Here is a 19,938-nt window from a genome sequence, read left to right as displayed (position 1 = left end):
CTAAGAATGAAGGGGAGTAAGTCGGAGGGGGAGACAAACCATGAGAGACGATGGACTCTGAAAAACAAACAGGGTTCTAGAGGGGAGGAGGGTAGGGCGATGGGTTAGCCTGGTGATGGGTATTAAAGAGGGCACGTTCTGCATGGAGCACTGGGTGTTATGCACAAACAATGAATCATGGAACACTACATCAAAAACTAATGATGTAATATATGGTGATTAACATAACAATAAAAAATTTTAAAAAAAGAAAATAAATTATTTAAAAGCATAAAAGTAAGTGAAAATGGAAATGTGTGGAACAATCTACATACAGTATATTTACCTTTCCTGTAACAAAGGAGAAAATAAGGATCTGTATTTCTTTTTTTTTTTAAGATTTTATTTATTTATTCATGAGAGACAGAGAGAAAGAGAGAGAGAGAGAGAGAGGCAGAGGGAGAAGCAGGCTCCCAAGGAGCAGGGAGCCCGATGCGGGACTCGATCCCAGGACCCTGGGATCATGACCTGAGCCGAAGGCAGATGCTTAACCATCTGAGCCACCCAGGCACCCAAGGATCTATATTTCTATTTGCTCACATTTGCATAAAAAAACACCAGGATATGTCAGTATTTTTTTTTTTTTAAAGTAGGCTCCACGCCCGGAGCTTAACCAACTGAGCCAACATGCCCCTAGGGTATATTAATAATTAATAAAAATAGTTACCTATGGGGGTAGGTATGAGTAAGAAGACAGGCATGGGCAGAAGCAAGATGTCTCAACTAGCTTTTTTTTTTTTTAAAAAGATTTTATTTATTTATTTGAGAGAGAATGAGAGATAGAGAGCACGAGAGGGAAGAGGGTCAGAGGGAGAAGCAGACTCCCCGCCGAGCAGGGAGCCCGATGTGGGACTCGATCCCGGGACTCCAGGATCATGACCTGAGCCGAAGGCAGTCGCCTAACCAACTGAGCCACCCAGGCGTCCTCAACTAGCTTTTTTATGATCTTGATTTTAGAACATGAATATATTTTTCATTTCAAAAATGTTCACATAAAAAAAAGAGGCATAAAAAGCTTTTGTGCAGTTAACTACTGTTTAATTATAATCTTCCCAAGGACAGAGGAACCCACGTATTTTAAGTACTCTATCCTCACAGCCTAGGGCAGAGCCTAGCACACAAACAATGTGTAATAAAGGTACACTTAGTCAATTTGAAATTAAGATTTTAAAGGTTTCAGAAACAATATTCCACAGCCTGGATATAGTAACTTCCACACGCGGGGGAGGGAGAGCAGTGGGAGACACCTCTGTTGCTTGTACTGCTGGCTACAATGTAAAGATAAAGGATAAAATGTCCTTTCAGGCTCAATCTTCCCCTGGATAAGTACTCTAAGTGGAAATGTGACATGCTGCTGACATTTTAATATTAAAAATTTTAATTATTATAAAAAATTTTAATAATTAGTACCAAGTTTCAATTTAAAGTACTGTAATAAACAGCAATGCACGAAATGTTTAGTTTTCAAAATAACATTCTGAACTGCAAACTGTTTGAGGTTCATTTGTTCCCCACATTTCTAAAAGGATTTTCTCACCATTCATTTCCACCCCTGCAGCCATCTTCAATGTCTACTTTTTCTTATTCATTAAATGCTATGGCGAAGCTGCATCGAACCTTGAAGAAACGAGAACTGCTGCTCTATAAAAGTTGACTGAGCCACTGAATCATTACAAGGTCAAAGAGGAGTCAAAACCCGCAAGAATCCTTCTCAGGATATAGTTAATAATGTCCACATCCAAAAGCTTACAAGTTTCTTAACCCAGAACCTCACGTTATAGCAGTGATTCTTGAGCATGAGACTATGTTCCCCTGAAATCATTCATTATCTCAAGGTTATGCTATAGAAATGTCCTTAAAAATATAAATCTGCCTTGTCTCATTAACTGAACCATTTATCTAGTGAAATGTCCACTTTTGTGGGAATTAAGTAGTGTGATAAGATGGTAAGACCAGGAGTGACCACAATGGAGTAGCCCAGTTCAAGGATAACACAAAACTGCCAAGTGTGAGGCTAACGGTGCGCATGCTTATACAGAAGCACTCCCTCTTACAAGGTTTCTTCTTTTCTATTTTTTTTAAATACACTAAGTAAATCTTCCATGCACTATCAACTATTAAGCTGAGGCTGGAAACAACAGGTAAATGGTGAAGAACCTGTGGTACATCTGTACCAAGCACTCAGACACACAACAACCTGGGTGAATTTACACAGAGTTTCACTGAGTATAAAACGCAAGTCCCAAAAGGCTACAAACACATTACACCGCTTCATTTACCTAACATTCCTGAAATGGCAAAAATTAGAGAAATGGAGCACAGAGGATGAGAGAGTAATACAGAGGCTGTTACTTCTTACAACTGCATGTGAAACTACATTAATCTCAAAATCAAAACTTTAAAAAAAAATCACTAATATTATTTGGGTTCCCTCAACCAAAAGCAGATTGGGGCAACGTTCTTAGAAACCAGTCAGGATACAAGACTCCACCAGCAGAAGCAAGAGAAAGAGACTAGATGACAAAATACCCACAGAGAAAGAAGTGTTCAAGAAATCAATGAAGAAAGTAATATGGTTACTGATGAACATCTAACGAATATTTAGGGACAAAGAAAATGTTATTCAGTATTAATTCAAGATGGAAAGCTCACCCGATGCTTTGCCTTGATCTTCTTCCTATATTCTTCTTTGTCAAATCTGTCCTCCGCTTGAAGCCTCTCCTTGGCTTCAGCTAAGTTGATGCCACCAGCACTGTCCTCATCCTCAGTGTGCTTCAGGACCGGTTTCTGCGCCTGTGGCCACTGCTGAACTAACTGCAGACAGGAGAACAGTAAGTACGGGGCAGGGGACAGGCGACATCAACAGAAAACCATTGCCCTCTGTATAATGATTTGAAATGGTGCATTCTCCCCACTTTCTGCCTTACAACCTGTATTTCTTAAGCTTTCAAACAAACTTTATAAATAAAGTGAGCAAACCCCTGAAAAGACTGTCCCAGTCAGGATAACGTAATGCTGCCACAATCCAGTGACCCAGCAGGCATAAAGGAAAATGTCATGAAATACTCTGGAGGAGAAGCTACTTGCCTCCACATCATCTCAGTGTCTTAATGGGCGATGCTCTGCCGGCTCCATTCCCAAACGTATGCAGAACAGGAGCCAGGTGGACCCAAGCAGTCCCGCTGGCTACCGTGGCACCTCCGACCCTTCTGTCCCCATACTGTTGTTTGACTTTCCTGTGCTTTCCTGTGTTTCCGCCAAGAATTAATCTGATCTCCTTGAGGGCAGTTGTCTATCCTGTTCATGTATTCTCGGGGCCCAGCACAGTATCTGGCACATATCGAATGCTCAAAATTGATCAATAAATCCCATATCAGCCCATAATACATATAAAGACTAAAATAACTAGGCATAAAAGAAAATTAGCTTGGATTTCAGGAGCTGGCTCAAATCTACACAATTTACACATACAGTTCACGGTTAGGAACAAGGTAACACAGAAGTCAGGGCACTGATCTGGAGTCAGGGGACCTGGCTTAATGTTCTCACTTTTTTGCTAGCCCTACTGCATAATCCTGAATAAATACTTCATTTCTGGACATCTGTGTCCTTGTCTGAAAAATTTTTAAAAAGGTCTATTTGACTCAATCATCTTCCAGGTCTAACACTGTAAAACTCAAGACAATTTAGACAAAACCTATTCTCTTGTTTTTAACTAGTAATTGGTTGCCAGAGGATTTCAGTAGCTGCCATTGTTTTGAAAGGCCACTAATTAAACTGCAAGCAAAGTGAAGCTGTAGGCACACACATTCTCTTGTCAGCTCCTCTCACTCCTGTCACCAGCCAGTCTTCAAGATGGGATTCCCACAGCGTCTCGACTTTTGGCAACGAATGGGGGTCACACATGTCAGTGCATGGGCGGCCATGCTGGCAGCCACTGACACTGAAGAAGCAGGGAGAGGAAGCGGGTGTGACAGAAAGACCACCACCCACTGCTCCAACTCTTCAGTCCTTTTTTATGACCACATGAAAAAAGTTCAGGCCTCTGCGGGCGAAGGAAAAGTTCTTTCAGACTTTCAGAGCAGAAGTTTCAGTGTGGCTCATAGCCAGACAGGGCTCCTATGAGCAGTAAGTTTTCAGGGAAACATTTTACAGTTAAGGATTTATGCTCATCTTGGAGCAAGTTGGTATAATCCGCACAGTTAAGCGCACTAGCACAATCAGGAACCTCATTATGCTAACAGCACTAATCTTGCTTTACAGTAAGCATCTGACGTAATACAACTATATTCTGGCCGAGGCTGCTTCAGGTGCTGACCTCTTTTCAGTAATTTCACAAGGATCCATTACATGTCAATTCTATAGGCTTCCTGGGCAACTTCCAACAACTTTAAATTGCACTCTTTCTTCATATGATTTATACACCACCTTACTCCATATTCCTAGTGTAAATCTGGGCTCCCTTTGCCAAAGTAACATCCAGATGTCTGTTAACCTCACAGTTAATAGGAAACATACTCCACTGGATACAGACTGCTTATGCAGCATCTGTATGAATGATGAGGAAATGTCTTGTGTGACATATAACAGTCAGTATCTTAAAAACTGTTATTTTATTGGGATATTAGAAAACAGTCCATTCATTCAAAAAACTTATGGGTTTACTGTATGTCAGGCCCCGTTCTCAGTGCTGGGGGCAGGTACCTTCCTTCAGGTAGCTACCCTCATTCCACTGGAGTGGAAGAAAAGGACAATAATCACGTAAATAGAGAATGTAAAGTCACATAAGTGCTCGGAAGAAAAAAATAAAGGACAAGGCAAGGAAATGAGATGACAGTGGGACAGTGGGTGTGTGCTCTAGCAGGGTGCACAGGAGAACCCGTAGGTTGATGAGAGCGAACACCAGGAGCGGCTATTCTGAAGACCCACTACGACCACTAAGCACCATTACTCCTTAGGTAAGTCACCTGACTTTCCAGACCTCTCTTCTCTTCAAAAACAGAGAGAACATTGTGATTTAGCAGAGGGACTTTTCATGAGCCATCTGCGAGTGATACATATTTACGCAAAGACCCAGGTAATGGTGAGGTGAGAGCCAGGCACTGGTGTGAAGCAGAGAATGCCGTCTCAAAGCCAGCCTAGAAAGAAACATGCGAATACAGCGTGGTAATTGAGGAACTGCAAAGCAGAAACTTTACAGAGTCCAGAAAAAGCTGTGGCAAGTAGTTGTGTTACTATTCTTGCGTTTGTTGCCACAGAACATGTTGACGGACACCCTGACGGGAAAGTCTAATTTGTAAAAACGGAATTTAGGAAGTTCAAAACCAGCTCCGTGTCATCAGCACCCAGAAGCATGGCAGTTTACTGTCAGTGAGGCCTTCCTGCCTCCAGATGTACAGCTGACGAACCGCCTAAGACAACACTGACAGGAGCTGCCTAGTGCTTTAAAGAAACAGTTTCTTTTTCTCATTAAGGAATGTAAGTCAGACGAGAGTCAGACTCTACAATACTTGGATGGTGCCTCAGAAATGAAGCATTTAAGAATCTTACCTCCCCTTCATCAGTAAATGTTATCTTCTTATTCACTTTAAAATTTCTCTTCATTACTTTTTTTGCTTCTGCGACCTTGGTCACTTTTTTCTTGACACTGGATTTAGAAGGTTCTTTTTTCTGTATGAAAATGTACAAAAAACAAAGATGATTAGTTAAATGGCTGCATTTATATCAGCAATTTAACTCTGCAATACACTTTCCAAAATTAAATGTATTTACTGGCTCACTGGCTTATTAATAAGCACCAAAAATACTATCCAGAAATCAAGTTATTAGATTTTTTAACTAATGGTACCCCCACAGTGCTAAAGGGGCTTAAATCTAAACAAGATAAATGTTAGACATAAGTAACCTTTAAAATTTCTTCTATTACTAAAACTATGCTATCCTGATAATGTTGAGACACCAGAAGAAACGTGATAATGTGAAAAAAGGACATTCCACATAAATAAAGCTACCTTGCAGCTATAACACAGAGCACATTTTAGAAATAGCTCTAATTCCAAGGGCAAAATTAAATTTTCAGAATAGGAAAATGTTTACCTGGAAAGCAAAATTACTACAGTACATTGTTTGCAGCTCAACATTCTTCCTCCGATTACAGTAATTTATATATGAACACTGGAAAATATCCTTTGATAACTAAGCTGTGTCCAAAGGTCAGATAGAATCAGAGTACTTTTAACAGGATACACTGATCAGAACCCACCTAATGTCCTAAAACCACCAAAGCAGGGTATTAAAAATGCAGAGCCATTGTTTACTCATGCTAAGTGAATGAGCGAACCATCTGAAGTGGGGAGCTGTCCAGGTCATAGCATGGTGTGCACTGATGAGTGACAGTAAGTAACTCACCACTCAGAGGGATCTGCATTATACTCCTCACATTAGACCCAGGGGTACCATGGGTGGTGGTTAATAAACGAATCTAAGGAAGCCTCCATCAGATGAGTAGACAGAATAAGTCTTTGGTGCAACAGTTAAGAAAATGGATTTGAATTCAAGCTCTACCACTTATGAGCTGTGTAAGAGTAAGTTATTTAATCACTGTGCTTTAGCTATAAATTGAGTATCCTCGATAATACCTCTATCTCATAGAGTTGTTCTGGAGAGTTTAACAATAAATGTAAAACACACAAAATGTAAGTATTCAATAAACCTCAAATACTACTATTATATATTGATTTCACACTACCTAAAGAGATCATGCCAACTGCACAGAGGTCTAATTTGCAAAATTCTGGACTTTGAATTTCCTAATTGGTTGGTTTTTTTAACTCTGTGTTACAGGTAACCGCCCAAGAAAAAGTAAGAAAGGAGGGACTGATCTAGGAAACAAGAATTATCAGAAGCTTCGAAAAGATACACCCCTGGCTACAACCATTATATTATGTTAATAAATATACACAGAAAGAACAATTCACTTAAATGTTATTGATAATGAATTTAAAAATGCTTAAAAATAAAGTACCATGAGATCAAAAACAACACCACACTAAAACAGAGGTTTGTGTCAAGTTATTAATCATTATATTTTTAGATAATACTTATTATGAAAATCAGATAGCATATCTGCAATATGATAATTTAAGTACAACAAGAAAGTTACTTTGACACCAATGGTTCTCTTATGTGGTAATGTATTACTAAAACTGCTGTTATAATTCTGGTTCTTAAAACATGCAAGCTATATTATCCAACTATGCTTATTTCTCAGACCATGGATCATTTCAAATTTAAGAACATTCTAAGATTTTAAATCCACAAAATGCTTATGAAAAGATTAATCTCTTCTGAAGTAACAAATTGATATTACATCAGAGAGAGACATCAATACATTAAAATTTCTATGTGTGCACCTCACAGGATTTCTATGAAAGGAAATTCAATTGTTTTAGATTTCTTCTTCAGGAGGTGGGATATCCCACCTCCTCCACCCGCCCCACACCTCCACTGGCCCTGACCGCATGAATGTTGCCATCTGGTTGCACAGGGCCCTAAACTGCTCTGCCCATCCCTCACAACCCTCTCCCTACCACTGGACTCTGAGATACATTACTATTATTGTTTTTTAAGTAAAAATTCAGTTTATTCATCTGTTTATGACACAGTACACAAGAGGCAAAGTGTTTCACATCATAGATTTCCCTTCCAACTCCTCAGAATGTTCATTTCTTTGGCTAAAAGGAGAGACTAGACATGAGAGGCAGGTAATGCTTAGGCAACTGACATAAGGATGGGGAGGGGGTGATGCTAACACCATCCTCGCGGGGACAGGCACAAGGGGACTGTTAGTCACAAGCTATTTTCTAGAACTGTTAGCTGGAAACAGAGGAGCACCACTCCTGGGCGCTCATCCGTCGTGGGCCTCAGTCATCGCCACCACACAGGTACAGCAGCTCTTTCTGGTGGTCGCCCTTCGTGTCTTGCTGGATGTAGTAGTACAGGGTTTTGCCGTACTTTCTCTTTAGTTCAGACCTAGTTTTCAACATGTTCACTTCACTGCGAGAGACCAAGATTCTAATCAGGACTTTATCATGAGTCCCCTTGCCCTTCATGGAGTTGTAGAGCCGGTCAGCAAAATACAGGGGCTTGTTCTGAATGCACTGGACCAGGTTCAGGAAAGCATTTTCCAGGTCTCCTTTGACCTCCTTCTTGATGCTCTCCAGCATGTCATAGGGCTGTAGCTCTTGTACCTTTCAAATACTTTCTGGAGGTGATACACACTCCACTCAGTCATGTTGCTGATCCACTTGGGCACATCAGTTCCTTTCCTCTTCACTCCAGCATCATAGAGATCCTGAGCATCTTGGTCAATCAGTTCATAATCAATGACAGAGCCATTCTCTGCTCTTCTACCCTTTGCAAGGGCAACCATCAGCTTGCGGAAGTCACCAGATGTGTCAGAAGCGATGTCCTTCTCCAGATCAGTCTTGTACATTTCTTTGTAGACTCTGTTAATTTCCTGAAGCTCTTGGTTGGTCCTTGAGTAGATGATCTCAATGAGGGAGTCCTCATCAGTCCCCAGCCCCTGCATGGAGGCTTTCAGCTCAGAAGCATCATACTCAGCAGGTGTTTTCAATAGGCCCAAAATCACGGTAACCAGGTGGCCAGACAAGGCTGACTTGAGTGCTGACGCAAGTTCCTTTCTAGTCCTTCTCTGGTAGGCAAAGGCAATATCCTGTCTCTGTCCATTGCTGCAGTTGGTCGAAATGTTGACAATGGTGACCTCATCCACACCTTTCGTCTTGATGGCTGTTTCAATGTTCAGAGCATTCACACTCAGCATCAAAATTGATGTATGCTTTGACCGACCCATATGCACTTGGAGGCGTGGAGTGATCACCCTCCAAGCTGAGCTTGCAGAGAATTTCGTAAACAGTAGACATTTTGAAGGAAACTGGGCCTGGCGCTGAGAGCTGCGAGCTTAAGAGCTGCGAGCTTGAGAGCTGCGAGCATCCCCAGTTGTAGAGCCGATAAATTACTCTTATTGTTGGAAAATAATACAATCATCATTTCCTTACTTTGACGAGTAACTCAGTAAATTGTGTGGTGGTAAAACTAAATTGAAAGAGAACAGGGTGATAAGAAGCTTGTCAACAGAAATTAAGCTGCCACCTGTAGGACACCTTGTGAACACAGGGCATTAATAAGACCCCCCACTTCCTTCTGTTCAGCCATTACTCCTACACCCCCAGCCCCCACTTTCCCCCAGAGACAATTACCAAAGAGCACCACCAATACAGCCACGAGGGTTGGCGACTGTGTTAATGACTCCTACTTGATCTTCTTGGGTTTTAGGGTTAAGTCAATTCTTGAGGATCCTGGGTTGGCTAATGTTCTGTCATCAGAGAGACAATGCTGATCAAATAGTGCAAACTCAGAGGATCATCATGATGTAAAAATAACAAATAGAAGTAAATTATCACCACTTAAATAAAAACAAAAAAATGCTGAGGAGCAACCTTCTGGGGGTGATGGTCATACTCTATTATCTTGATGGGAGTTTGAGTTACATAGGTGTATACAACAGTCAATATTCAAATGTTAGGGCGCCTGGGTGGCTCAAATGGTTAAGCGTCTGCCTTCGGCTCAGGTCATGATCCCAGAGTCCTGGGATCGAGTCCCACATGGGCTCCCTGCTCCTTGGGAGCCTGCTTCTCCCTCTGCCTCTCTCTCTCTCTCTGTCTCTCATGAATAAATAAATAAAATCTTTAAAAAAAATATTCAAACGTTACATTTAAGATCGGTGCATTTTACTGTACATAAATTTCTACCTCAAAAGAGTCCTGTAAACAAATACTGAACTTTAATGAATGACAGGCAAGCTCAAGTATATGGAAGAAAGTGTAATGCTGTTGGCAACTTACTCTGAAATGCATTACATTTAAAAAGGTGATAAAGGGATAGATGGAGAATTATGTGGTAAAAGGGGAACTGTAGAATATGAGTGGTCAATATTTTGGTGTCCAAAAGTACATTCTCTTCAACTTTTCTTTATGCTAGAAATTTTTCATAATAAAATACAAATGCCTGGTCCCAGGAATGAGAGAAAAAGTCACAAAGCAGAAATACCAAATACTGTCAGAACAGAAAAAAGGTCAGTCAGAAAACCAACCCTACAGAGTGGAACCTTGGGATAATGCAGGTTCCACTAAAGCTCCACATCAAGAGCTTCAGGGAAACCCGTGAAACCACTAAATTACGTCACAAAACATGGGGGTATTTGCATCTTTGCATCTTTACGGTTTATCATGGATTCTAAAAGGGAGCTGTGATCTCCCCCTACAAAAAAGTTTGCTTGTCTGAGGGAAGCTACAGAAAGGAAGAACAGAAATTGCAACATGGGTGAGAAGACACACGTTTATCTTATTTTACTGATAGGCTGTGGCTTTACTCCAGTACTGGAGAGTTTTCTTCAAATATGCACAAGAGTGTCATCCACATACAAGACACTGCAGTGCATACTGAGACCCCAGCAGTGAAAGAGACAGGTGGACTCCCAAGCCTCCCTGAGCCTAACTCTATCGGCAGAAAAAAGACATTAAAACAGTGAAAAATATTAAGTATTTAATCACAAATGTATTAAGTGCTCAGAAAAAATATACAAGATGAATGAATTCTATGTAATAGGGTACCTGCCCTAGCCAGTCTAGGCTGGGGAGAGGAAGTTAAGGAAAATTTCCTTTTGAGGGACAAATGTTTGAACTGAGGGGCAAACACCCAAACACGGTGGCATTGCTGGTACCTTCTGGGTGTCCACTGATGGTGGATTTCACATATGGTTTATAAGAGAGGCTTAGCTTAGTTCAATGTCATTCTTTTAAATATTAACTTTAGCAGGTGACACATGCTCATTTATTTTGTAAAGGATATTCACTTCCTATGAATTCATGTCTTATTCATATTAAAAAGTTGCCATTCATGTCTTCTTCAGCCCCATGTTTACCTCCCAAAAAACAGTGTTAATAGCTTTTTCTATATCCTTTCCAGAGACATTCTGCCCATATTCAAATATATATGAAGAACACCAAGATACTAAAAAAGCTATCCCTGCAATCAACAACCTTGTATACATAGCTTCATATAAATGTGCATCTATTTACCTAGGATAAATTTCTAAAACTTAAAGCACTCAGTCAAAAACTATGTGCATTTATATTTCAAAAGACATTGCCAAATAACCCTTCTGAGAATTTACACAAAATTTAATATTCCCAACAAAAATTTGAGAGCAACCGATTCTCCACATCTATTAAAAAAATAGATTATTAGGCTTTATGTTTTTGTCAGGTGAAAAAATAACATCTCAGGGAAGTTTTAATTACATTTATATTGTTTTAAGCATAGCAAAACATCTTTTCAAAGGCATTTCCCCCCATGCACCATGTATATTAATTACCAGTATTTTTAATGAATTCCTGGCATTTTATTAATTTGTGAAATCTTTTCATTTGTTAAAAATGTATCAATATTTTCTCCCACTGTATCATTTAAGTTCAGACTTTTGCCATACAGGGTAATATTTTGTTGTTTTGCTTTGTTTTGTTTTTTGCTAAACATATATTTTTAATCTTTATGTAGTCAATTTTTAAAAATAATGAAAATTTCTGGATTTTTTTATACCACATTTAACAATACTTTTCCAACTAAAAGACTTTTCGAAAATGAATTTAACTCCTTAAAATGCAGATTTCACTTTTCCTAAGAGTTTCAACACTGGCTCTTGGATAAGGGAAGAAATGCTCATTAATACTTTAAATTTCTATTCATTAAATCATGAAAAATATCAAGTATCTTATTGTTAGGTAAAAGTTATATTTTGACTACAAGATTTTGTATTATTGGTATAAGAATGAAATTTGCAGCCACCAAAGAGCCTAATGAAAGATTTCCTGACAAGATGTAAAACATCAAAATGCAATTTTCATTTCCATTTGCACTTCCAGCACATGTATTCTAGACTTCAGAATCAAATGCTAAAAGGAAAATATCGTAAAATACAAAAGTGATAAAGCATCAAGTTATTTTCAAGGTCTTGTTATAGCTGTAGAAGGTTGCCACAAATAACTTGGAAGAAAGAACAAGAACAGTCGCTAAAAACAGTGCTCCTTCCTAGCAGAAGGTCCGTGTTACTTTTAACACCGGCTACCAGAAGATTCAAAATATAATCAAAGGAAAAAGAAACCCCACTTTAATACAAGCATTACTACTATACATCCTAGAGGGTACAATGAAAGTATCATTGCAAAAAAAGGAAAAACAAAACCATAAGGAGATGAAAGTTAGAATTAAAAGAAAAGATACTCTGAAGAAATCAGATGTTTATGTTTCCTTAAAGTAGCTCCCACACACATCACAGAATAATTAATGGTCTATAACAGAAATGGTATCTAAAAGTGAAGGAGACTGGGGTGCCTGGGTGGCTCAGTCAGAAATCTGCCTCTTGGTTTTGGCTCAGTTCATGCTCTCAGGGTCCTGCGATCCAGCCCCATGTTGGGCTCCATGCTCAGCAGGAGTCTGCTTGAGACTCTCTCCCTCTGCCCCTCTCCCCCCAGGTGCATGCACAAGCACACGTGAATCCACTCACCCTCTCTCAAATAAATAAATAAATGTATGTATGTATGTATGTATGTGAAGGATACCAACAAAATAAAGAACAATCAAACCTACTGAGGACCTTACAGATTACCTCTTACAACCTATTTCATAGCATTTATAAGCATCCTTGCCTAAGAGTCCAAATGTACTTAATTTCCATTGGCTAAATCACCATACCCTAGAACTCATGATTTAAAAAGCAAAACAAAACAAACACCTGCTATGTCAGTATAATTCCTTCACCATCTTAAAGTTACTGAACTATGATAATTCACAGTATTAATGAAAGATGCACTATTTGACATTTTATTTGAAAGCCACCTACAAAATCTTTTCTTAAGAAATAAACTTCCATCAAAGGATGAATGGATAAAGAAGATGTGGTATATATATACAAGGAATATTATGCAGCCATCAAAAGAAATGAAATCTTGCCATTTGCAACGATGTGGATGGAACTGGAGGGTATAATGCTGAGCAAAGTAAGTCAATCAGAGAAAGACATGTATCACACGACCTCACTGATATGAGGAATTCTTAATCTCCGGAAACAAACTGAGGGTTGCTGGAGTGGTTGGGGGGTGGGAGGGATGGGGTGGCTGGGTGACAGACATTGGGGAGGGTATGTGCTATGGTGAATGCTGTGAATTGCATAAGACTGTTGAATCACAGACCTGTACTTCTGAAACAAATAATACATTATATGTTAAAAAAAAAAAAAAAAGAAGAAGATAGTAGGAAGGGAAAAATGAACGGGGGGAAATCGGTGGGGGAGACGAACCATGAGACTATGGACTCTGAGAAACAAACTGAGGGTTCTAGAAGGGAGGGGGGGTGGGAGATGGTTAGCCCGGTGATGGGTATTAAAAAGGGCATGTACTGAATGGAGCACTGGGTGTTATATGCAAACAATGAATCATGGAACACTACATCAAAAAAAAAAAAAAAGGAATTGCATTTACTGAAAAAAAAGTAAACATTTTTGTTGGGCTAGCAAAAAAAAAAAATATGAACAAGCTCTTCCAGAAGTCAGGAATTTTTCATAGTTGTTTCTCTTATGGAACTCGTTTTATTTCTCTTTTCCTATAAAACTTAATCCAATGTAAAAAAAAAAAAAGAAACTTCCTTGATGATTAGTGATGTTGAGCACCTTTTCATGTACCTATTGGCTATTTATTTGTATTGTCTTCTTTGGAAAAGAGTCTATTCAGGTCCTTTGTCCATTTTTTAATTGGATCGTTTGGGTTTTTTGCTTTGGAGTTCCCTATCTATATCTCAGAAAGCCTTTATTCAATATATGCTTTGCTAATATTTTCTCCCATTCCACAGGCTGCCTTTTTGTTTCCTTTGCTGTGCAGAAGCATTTCGGTCTGATATAGTCAATTTGTTTATTTCAGCTTTTGGTGTCCGTGCTTATGGGGTCTTATCTAAAAGATCACTGCCGAGACCAATGTCAAGGAGCTTTTTCCCTATGTTTTCTTCTAGGAGTTTTAATCATCAGGGAAATAAATCAAAACCACAATGAGACAGCACTTCACACTTATTAGGAGAGTTATCATCAAGAAGACCAAAGGTAGCAAGTGTTGGCAACAGTGCACAGGGAACCCTCGTGCACTGTTGGTGGGAATGTGAACTGGCACAGCAACAGTGGAGAACAGAATGGAGTTCCTCAAAAAATTAAAAATTGAAACTACCATATGATCCAACAATACCACTCACTCCTGTGTATAAATTCGAAGGAAACAAAAGCAGTTTCTAAAAGGGATATCTGCATTTCCATGTTCACTGCAGCATTACTCACAATAGTCAAGACATGAAAAACCATCTTAAGTATCTGTCAAAGGATAAATTGATTGAGAAAACATGGTAGACAAATACCATGGCATATTATTGAGCCATGAGAAAGAATGGAAACCTGCCATTTGGTGACACTAGGATGAACCTGGAGGGCATCATGTTAAGTGAAGTAAGTCAGAGACCGACACTGTATGGTATGACTTATATGTGGAATATTTAAAAAGAAAAAAGAGAAAAAAGAGGAAAAATATTTAAAAAGAAAAAAATTTCAAAGAAACATAGAATGGTAGTTGCCAGGGGCTGGGAAGAGGGAGAAATTGTGAGATGTAGGTCAAAGGGTATAAACTTTCAGTTATAAGATGAATAAACTGAGGATCTCATGTACAGCATGGTGACTATAGCTAAAAAAAACTGTATTGTAAACTTGAAATTTGCTGAGAGTACACCTTAAGCATCCTCATCACAGACAGAAAAAAGTTAACTGTGAAGTAATAGATGCATTATCTCAATCTTGGTAGTCATTTCACACTGTCCATACAAACAAAATCACGTTGTATACTTTACATACAATCATACTTATCAATTAGTCCTCAATAAAGCTAGGGAGAAAAAAGAAATAAAAACACCACCACCAGTAAGTAGAAAAAGTACGTTTGTGAAATCCTGTACAACTACAACTACAATGTGCTTCACAGTGCTGAACTCTATACTCAAAGGTTCAGGTGGTAGTACGTTTTACATTAGATGTATTTTACTACGATTAAAAATAAAGAGCCACCTAGAATACAACTGGACTTCTGTTTAAAATGTTGTTACAGGGGTGTGTGGGTGGCTCGGCCAGTTGAGCATCCCATCCTTGATTTCGTCTCAGGTCATGATCTCAGGGTTGTGGGATCCAGCCCTGCATCAGGCTCTACGCTCAGCAGGGAGTCTGCTGGAGACTGTCTCCCTCTCCCTCTTCCTCTGCTCCTCCCCCTGCTTGTGTGCTCTCTCGCTCTCTAAAATAAAATCTTTAAAAAATAAATAAAAATAGATAAAATGATGTTACAGCAACAGTTTCTCTTTTCAGAGCTCCTCCACAAATGTAAAGGTAAAACAGAGCAGCAGTCCTAGAATTACACAGCGGCTGGAGCAGGGGGACCAGGGTGGGCCATGCAAGGGACAGAAGGAGACAAGGGACCTTTAAATGCAGATCAACTAAAAGGATATGAAACAGGAGTGCTTATAAATTATAAATTATGGAAATAATCTTATAAAATGTTCAAATCAATGTCACAGCATTTTTCTTTTTCCAAAATGTCCACATTTACCAATCTTATTGTTTAAAGTTTAGTTTAGTTTATTTTATTTAAAGATTTTATTTATTTGAGAGAGAGAGAATGAGAGACAGAGAGCACGAGAGGAAAGAGGGTCAGAGGGAGAAGCAGACTCCCTGCTGAGCAGGGAGCCCGATGTGGGACTCGATCCCGGGACTCCAGGATCATGACCTGAGCCAAAGGCAGTCGCTTAACCAACTGAGCCACCCAGGCACCCTTGTTTAAAGTTTAATAGAAGGCAAGCTACAATAAACCTTGGTCATATGCATAAATTTGGCCATATTGATAAAAATAGGAAACGAAAGAGTTGGAGAGAATGACAAGAGCTAGTGCCCCTCTACCCAAGTCCCAGTAATCACCACCTCTGCAGCAGACTGTACTACACCAGCCTGTTGATGGACTTTGTATGCACTCTTGCCCCCACTACAGTAAGCCACATAGTCGTCCCCTGTGTTCCTGTCTTCTTTGTCCTAAGAGATTGTAATCTGTCCTCAGGGCATCACAGAGAGGCTGGCACACAGGAAACATTCAGTATGTATTTCTTGAAAGAAGAATTAGTGAATAAATTCTCAGTGGAATAAAGCTTTACTTCACTTACTGCTCATAACAACTACAAGTCAAATCTGGTCCCTGATAATTTTTTTAATTAGAAAACCAAAGCTTAGATAAATTCAGCAATTTGTTCAAGGGTGCACAATTTAAATCAAAGGGCACTTGGCTTTGTTGTCCCCACTCTACAATGCTTAGTTGATTTTTGTTCAAACTGTCTTAGGTTACACCATCATAATTTGACTCAGTATGTGCCTTTTATGTTTCTATCAATTTTGAAAGAATGTTTGAAAATTGCTATTCTGAGAAACTTATACCTTTTTTCAACTTTCCAGTTCATGGCCCATTAATAAAGATTTTATTCAGATTCTACTTTCTGATACAGCATTTGTAATGGTTTTTAAAATAACTGTTTTCACATACAAATATAAATGTTAGATACTGAATATGAGATTTCAAATTACAAGGCCCAAACCCTAATTCCTTTCTGATGAGAATCACAGCTGTTAATAGAATTTATTTGTGTATGATACTTGTCTATTACTTGATACCGACACTTCATAAATTGTATCTAAAAGACAGCCTAAAGACCCATTCTAGAAATCCTTCCCAATTTTTTATATTTTATAGATAATGTATGTTTATTTCAAACGCAAAGTTATACAGATGAGAGCCCACATATCCTTTCAAAGTTCTTCACATTTCAAAGCTAGATTAGTCCTTCTGATTACATTAAGAAACAGACCATAAGTAAATGTTAATCTCTCTCTATTCTGTATGGTCAATAAGACCCTGCACTACTATTTTCTTTGTAGTCTGTGAACTGCAATTCTAATGTAGAGTGATGAAAATGGTTAATGAATACTACAATATATTAAGAAACATGACAACATATTTATTACAAAATATTTATGATTCTTTTAAAAATCATCTTAACAGGTCAATATAAACAGGAAAGCAGACAACTGAAAATTGCTCTTTTTTTTCCCACCAGGCCAAAAACTACATAGATATGTAGTGATCTCAACTTTGTGTGGACTTCCCTCCTTCTGCTTATGGAGGATCATAAGGCACAGCCATTCTACACAGTTTTTGACTAATAGATTCCTCCTTCTGGATTCCTACCTTTCTGAATCCATAGGCTTAACCTGGGATACTTTCCAGAATATGCTCTTACCCTAATAAACTCTTCTGAGAGTGTGTACCTGCCACCTTAACTACTGAATGCTTTCAGAAAAATAAGTTTCTGATATATCTCCAATACGGTTTCTATTTTCCTCAATTCCTTCTCTTACTCTTCACATACAAGTTTCCCCACCAAACCCTCAAACAACAGGGGTTTTTTTTCCTTCGATATATTCGCCTTTCTCAACAAATGTCAGAATTAACAAATTTTTCCTCTATTTTAAAAAGCCTCTTTATAGTATTTCAGTCTAATAATTCTTCAAATCTTTCACTGCCTCCAATTAGTCTAGATAAGATTTCAATTTTGTTTTTCCACCCAGCTGTATTTTATTTTGCTTATTTCCTTACTTCTAGCCTCATCCCTGAGTTTCATGGCCAGCCAGATCCATCACTGTCTGTCTTACTTAACTATCTTAAATGCTTCCTTCTACTTTTATGAACACCTTTATCCTGTTGGAACACGTAAAGAATAGTTTCCTATTTCTCATTCACTACATGAGGAAATCTTCTTTAGTTCACTGAAATTGTCTAAGCTGTTTACTATTTTGTTTTGCTAGCCAGGAAATATGTATTATTTGTTCCACACCATACCCCTCCCCCAAAAAAACAAACCAAATAAAAATAAAAAATAAAAAAAAAGGAAAAGCTACCACAGACGTGAAATCTCAGATGCTTCCTGTTCTTTAACAAAATTACGGAAACAGTCATATTTTGCCTTAGGAATCCAATTTTTAACCTGCCACCTTTAATAAGTATTTCTATATTAGGAAGCAGGCAGCTGGAAGCAATTTAGAGAAACAGGGCCTGATATATACTTTTTTCCTCTCTTTTTAGACTTCAAAAAATGACAGTATGGATTTCATTTCTAACTTGGGTCCAAATTGGCTACATCAATTTCTGTTGTCTCCTACAGCTTTTGAAATTCTTCTATAACTTAGAAATATTATAAGTACATCAAAAAAAAAAAAAAACAGTGGTATTAAAAACAAAAGCTATCTTGTATCACATGGCCATCCAGTTAACAGAATTAAAAAGGCAGGACCAGTGGTAATGAACAAAGTAAAAGACCTGGGACAGCAGCTCTGCAACTAAGGTAAGGCAGCAAGACAATGACACTTCTCCTTGGGGGAGCACCTGAGTGGTTTTGGCCTCTATCACCTTCCTTCCAAGTGATAGCAGAGACTCGGCAAGAAGGTACCAATAGCTAATTTATTCAGAATTTGTTTGAACAAAATGAAATAGCATCAAAGTAACATTCAACAATATTTAGTTATAGGTTTAACTAAGAATTCTATAGTTGGCTCCAGCACCTACAATATTAACAAATTACCTGGCTGTCTGGTTAGTGTAATCTAAAGCAGAGTTTCTGAAAATTCATTCATCATGAAAGTCTAACAAACACAGGTCATATAATATTACTTATTCAGCAAACTGCCAATTTAAAAAATTACACACAAACTCATGCATCTATACTCTAAATTACAGAAACAGAATCTCTCTCTGATTTAAACCCTTCAAAAAGAACTACAATAACAGAACTAAGATATATACTAAACTCCAATTGGGCTTGGTACCTGGTTGAGTTAGCCATATTTGATACACTACTGCAAGACATGGATGAGATGCTAATGCAGACCTCCCAGCCCCCCAAGACAAAGCAATCACTGCTACTGGTTATACATGGTTCCAGTGTCTCGTGTTTTTCTACATTGACTGACATTAGTGAATCACAAGATATGCATGGGATGTATCTTAACTAAAAGAGAAATAATAAGTATCACTACTATGTCCAGTCCAAGCCATGTGTACAACTCCATGTACAGTAAAATTTCCAAGATCTGCCATCTATTGTATATGAATGTTAGTTAAGCAAAAAATACCAAATGAAAAGTCAAAGGCCAGCCCACTGTACCATGTTTCATCAAAATGTGCCTGGATGGTGTCTAATTATTTAAAATTGGATATTCTTAAAAATACACCATTTATAAAATGGTGGTCTACAAAGCCATATAATGGTGATAAAAGACACTGGCATGAGTACAGAACATGGAAGGATGAAAGGACCTTCCGAGATCACTCAGACATAAGCACCATGTATCCACGCACAGGATAAGAGGATTTCAAACCCACAGGGCCAGTGACGGCAAAGTTAGGGTGAGCACTCTATGTTCCCCGGGAAGTTAGCCTGTGCTCTTACTGTGACACCACATACAGCAACAGTATCTTAGAAACACCTCCTCCAACGATCAAAATTTTCCTAAACAATACTCAAGAGACTCCATAAAACTGAAATCAAGAACTGATGGACAGCACATGTTTTCTTTAAAATTAAAAGACTCCTTCAAGGAATGCATTTTAAAAGTGTCCTTTCTGCTTTCATAGAAGGACCATAGATAGG

General features: G+C 38.6%; 1 protein-coding gene and 1 pseudogene across 2 annotated transcripts in view; both read right to left on the bottom strand.

Moving 5' to 3' along the window:
- DDX10 (DEAD-box helicase 10) overlaps positions 1-19,938 on the bottom strand; it is a 267,172-nt gene that overhangs the window by 111,347 nt on the left and 135,887 nt on the right. For both annotated transcript variants that reach the window (XM_025893722.2, XM_073903699.1), the window contains exons 14-15: positions 5,590-5,709; positions 2,692-2,853 (exon numbers count right to left, since the gene is read on the bottom strand). In XM_025893722.2, coding sequence (XP_025749507.1) covers positions 2,692-2,853; positions 5,590-5,709 — 282 coding nt within the window. The remainder of the gene's footprint in view (positions 1-2,691; positions 2,854-5,589; positions 5,710-19,938) is intronic.
- LOC112840366 (annexin A2 pseudogene) lies at positions 7,674-9,072 on the bottom strand (annotated as a pseudogene).

Source organism: Callorhinus ursinus, unplaced genomic scaffold, assembly GCF_003265705.2.
Source record: "Callorhinus ursinus isolate GAN/ISIS: 27379988/994484 unplaced genomic scaffold, GSC_fseal_2.0 scaffold19, whole genome shotgun sequence".
Taxonomy (NCBI): Eukaryota; Metazoa; Chordata; class Mammalia; order Carnivora; family Otariidae; genus Callorhinus; species Callorhinus ursinus.
Note: the sequence above shows the minus strand (reverse complement) of the source record. Positions and strands in the feature narration are given on the sequence as shown.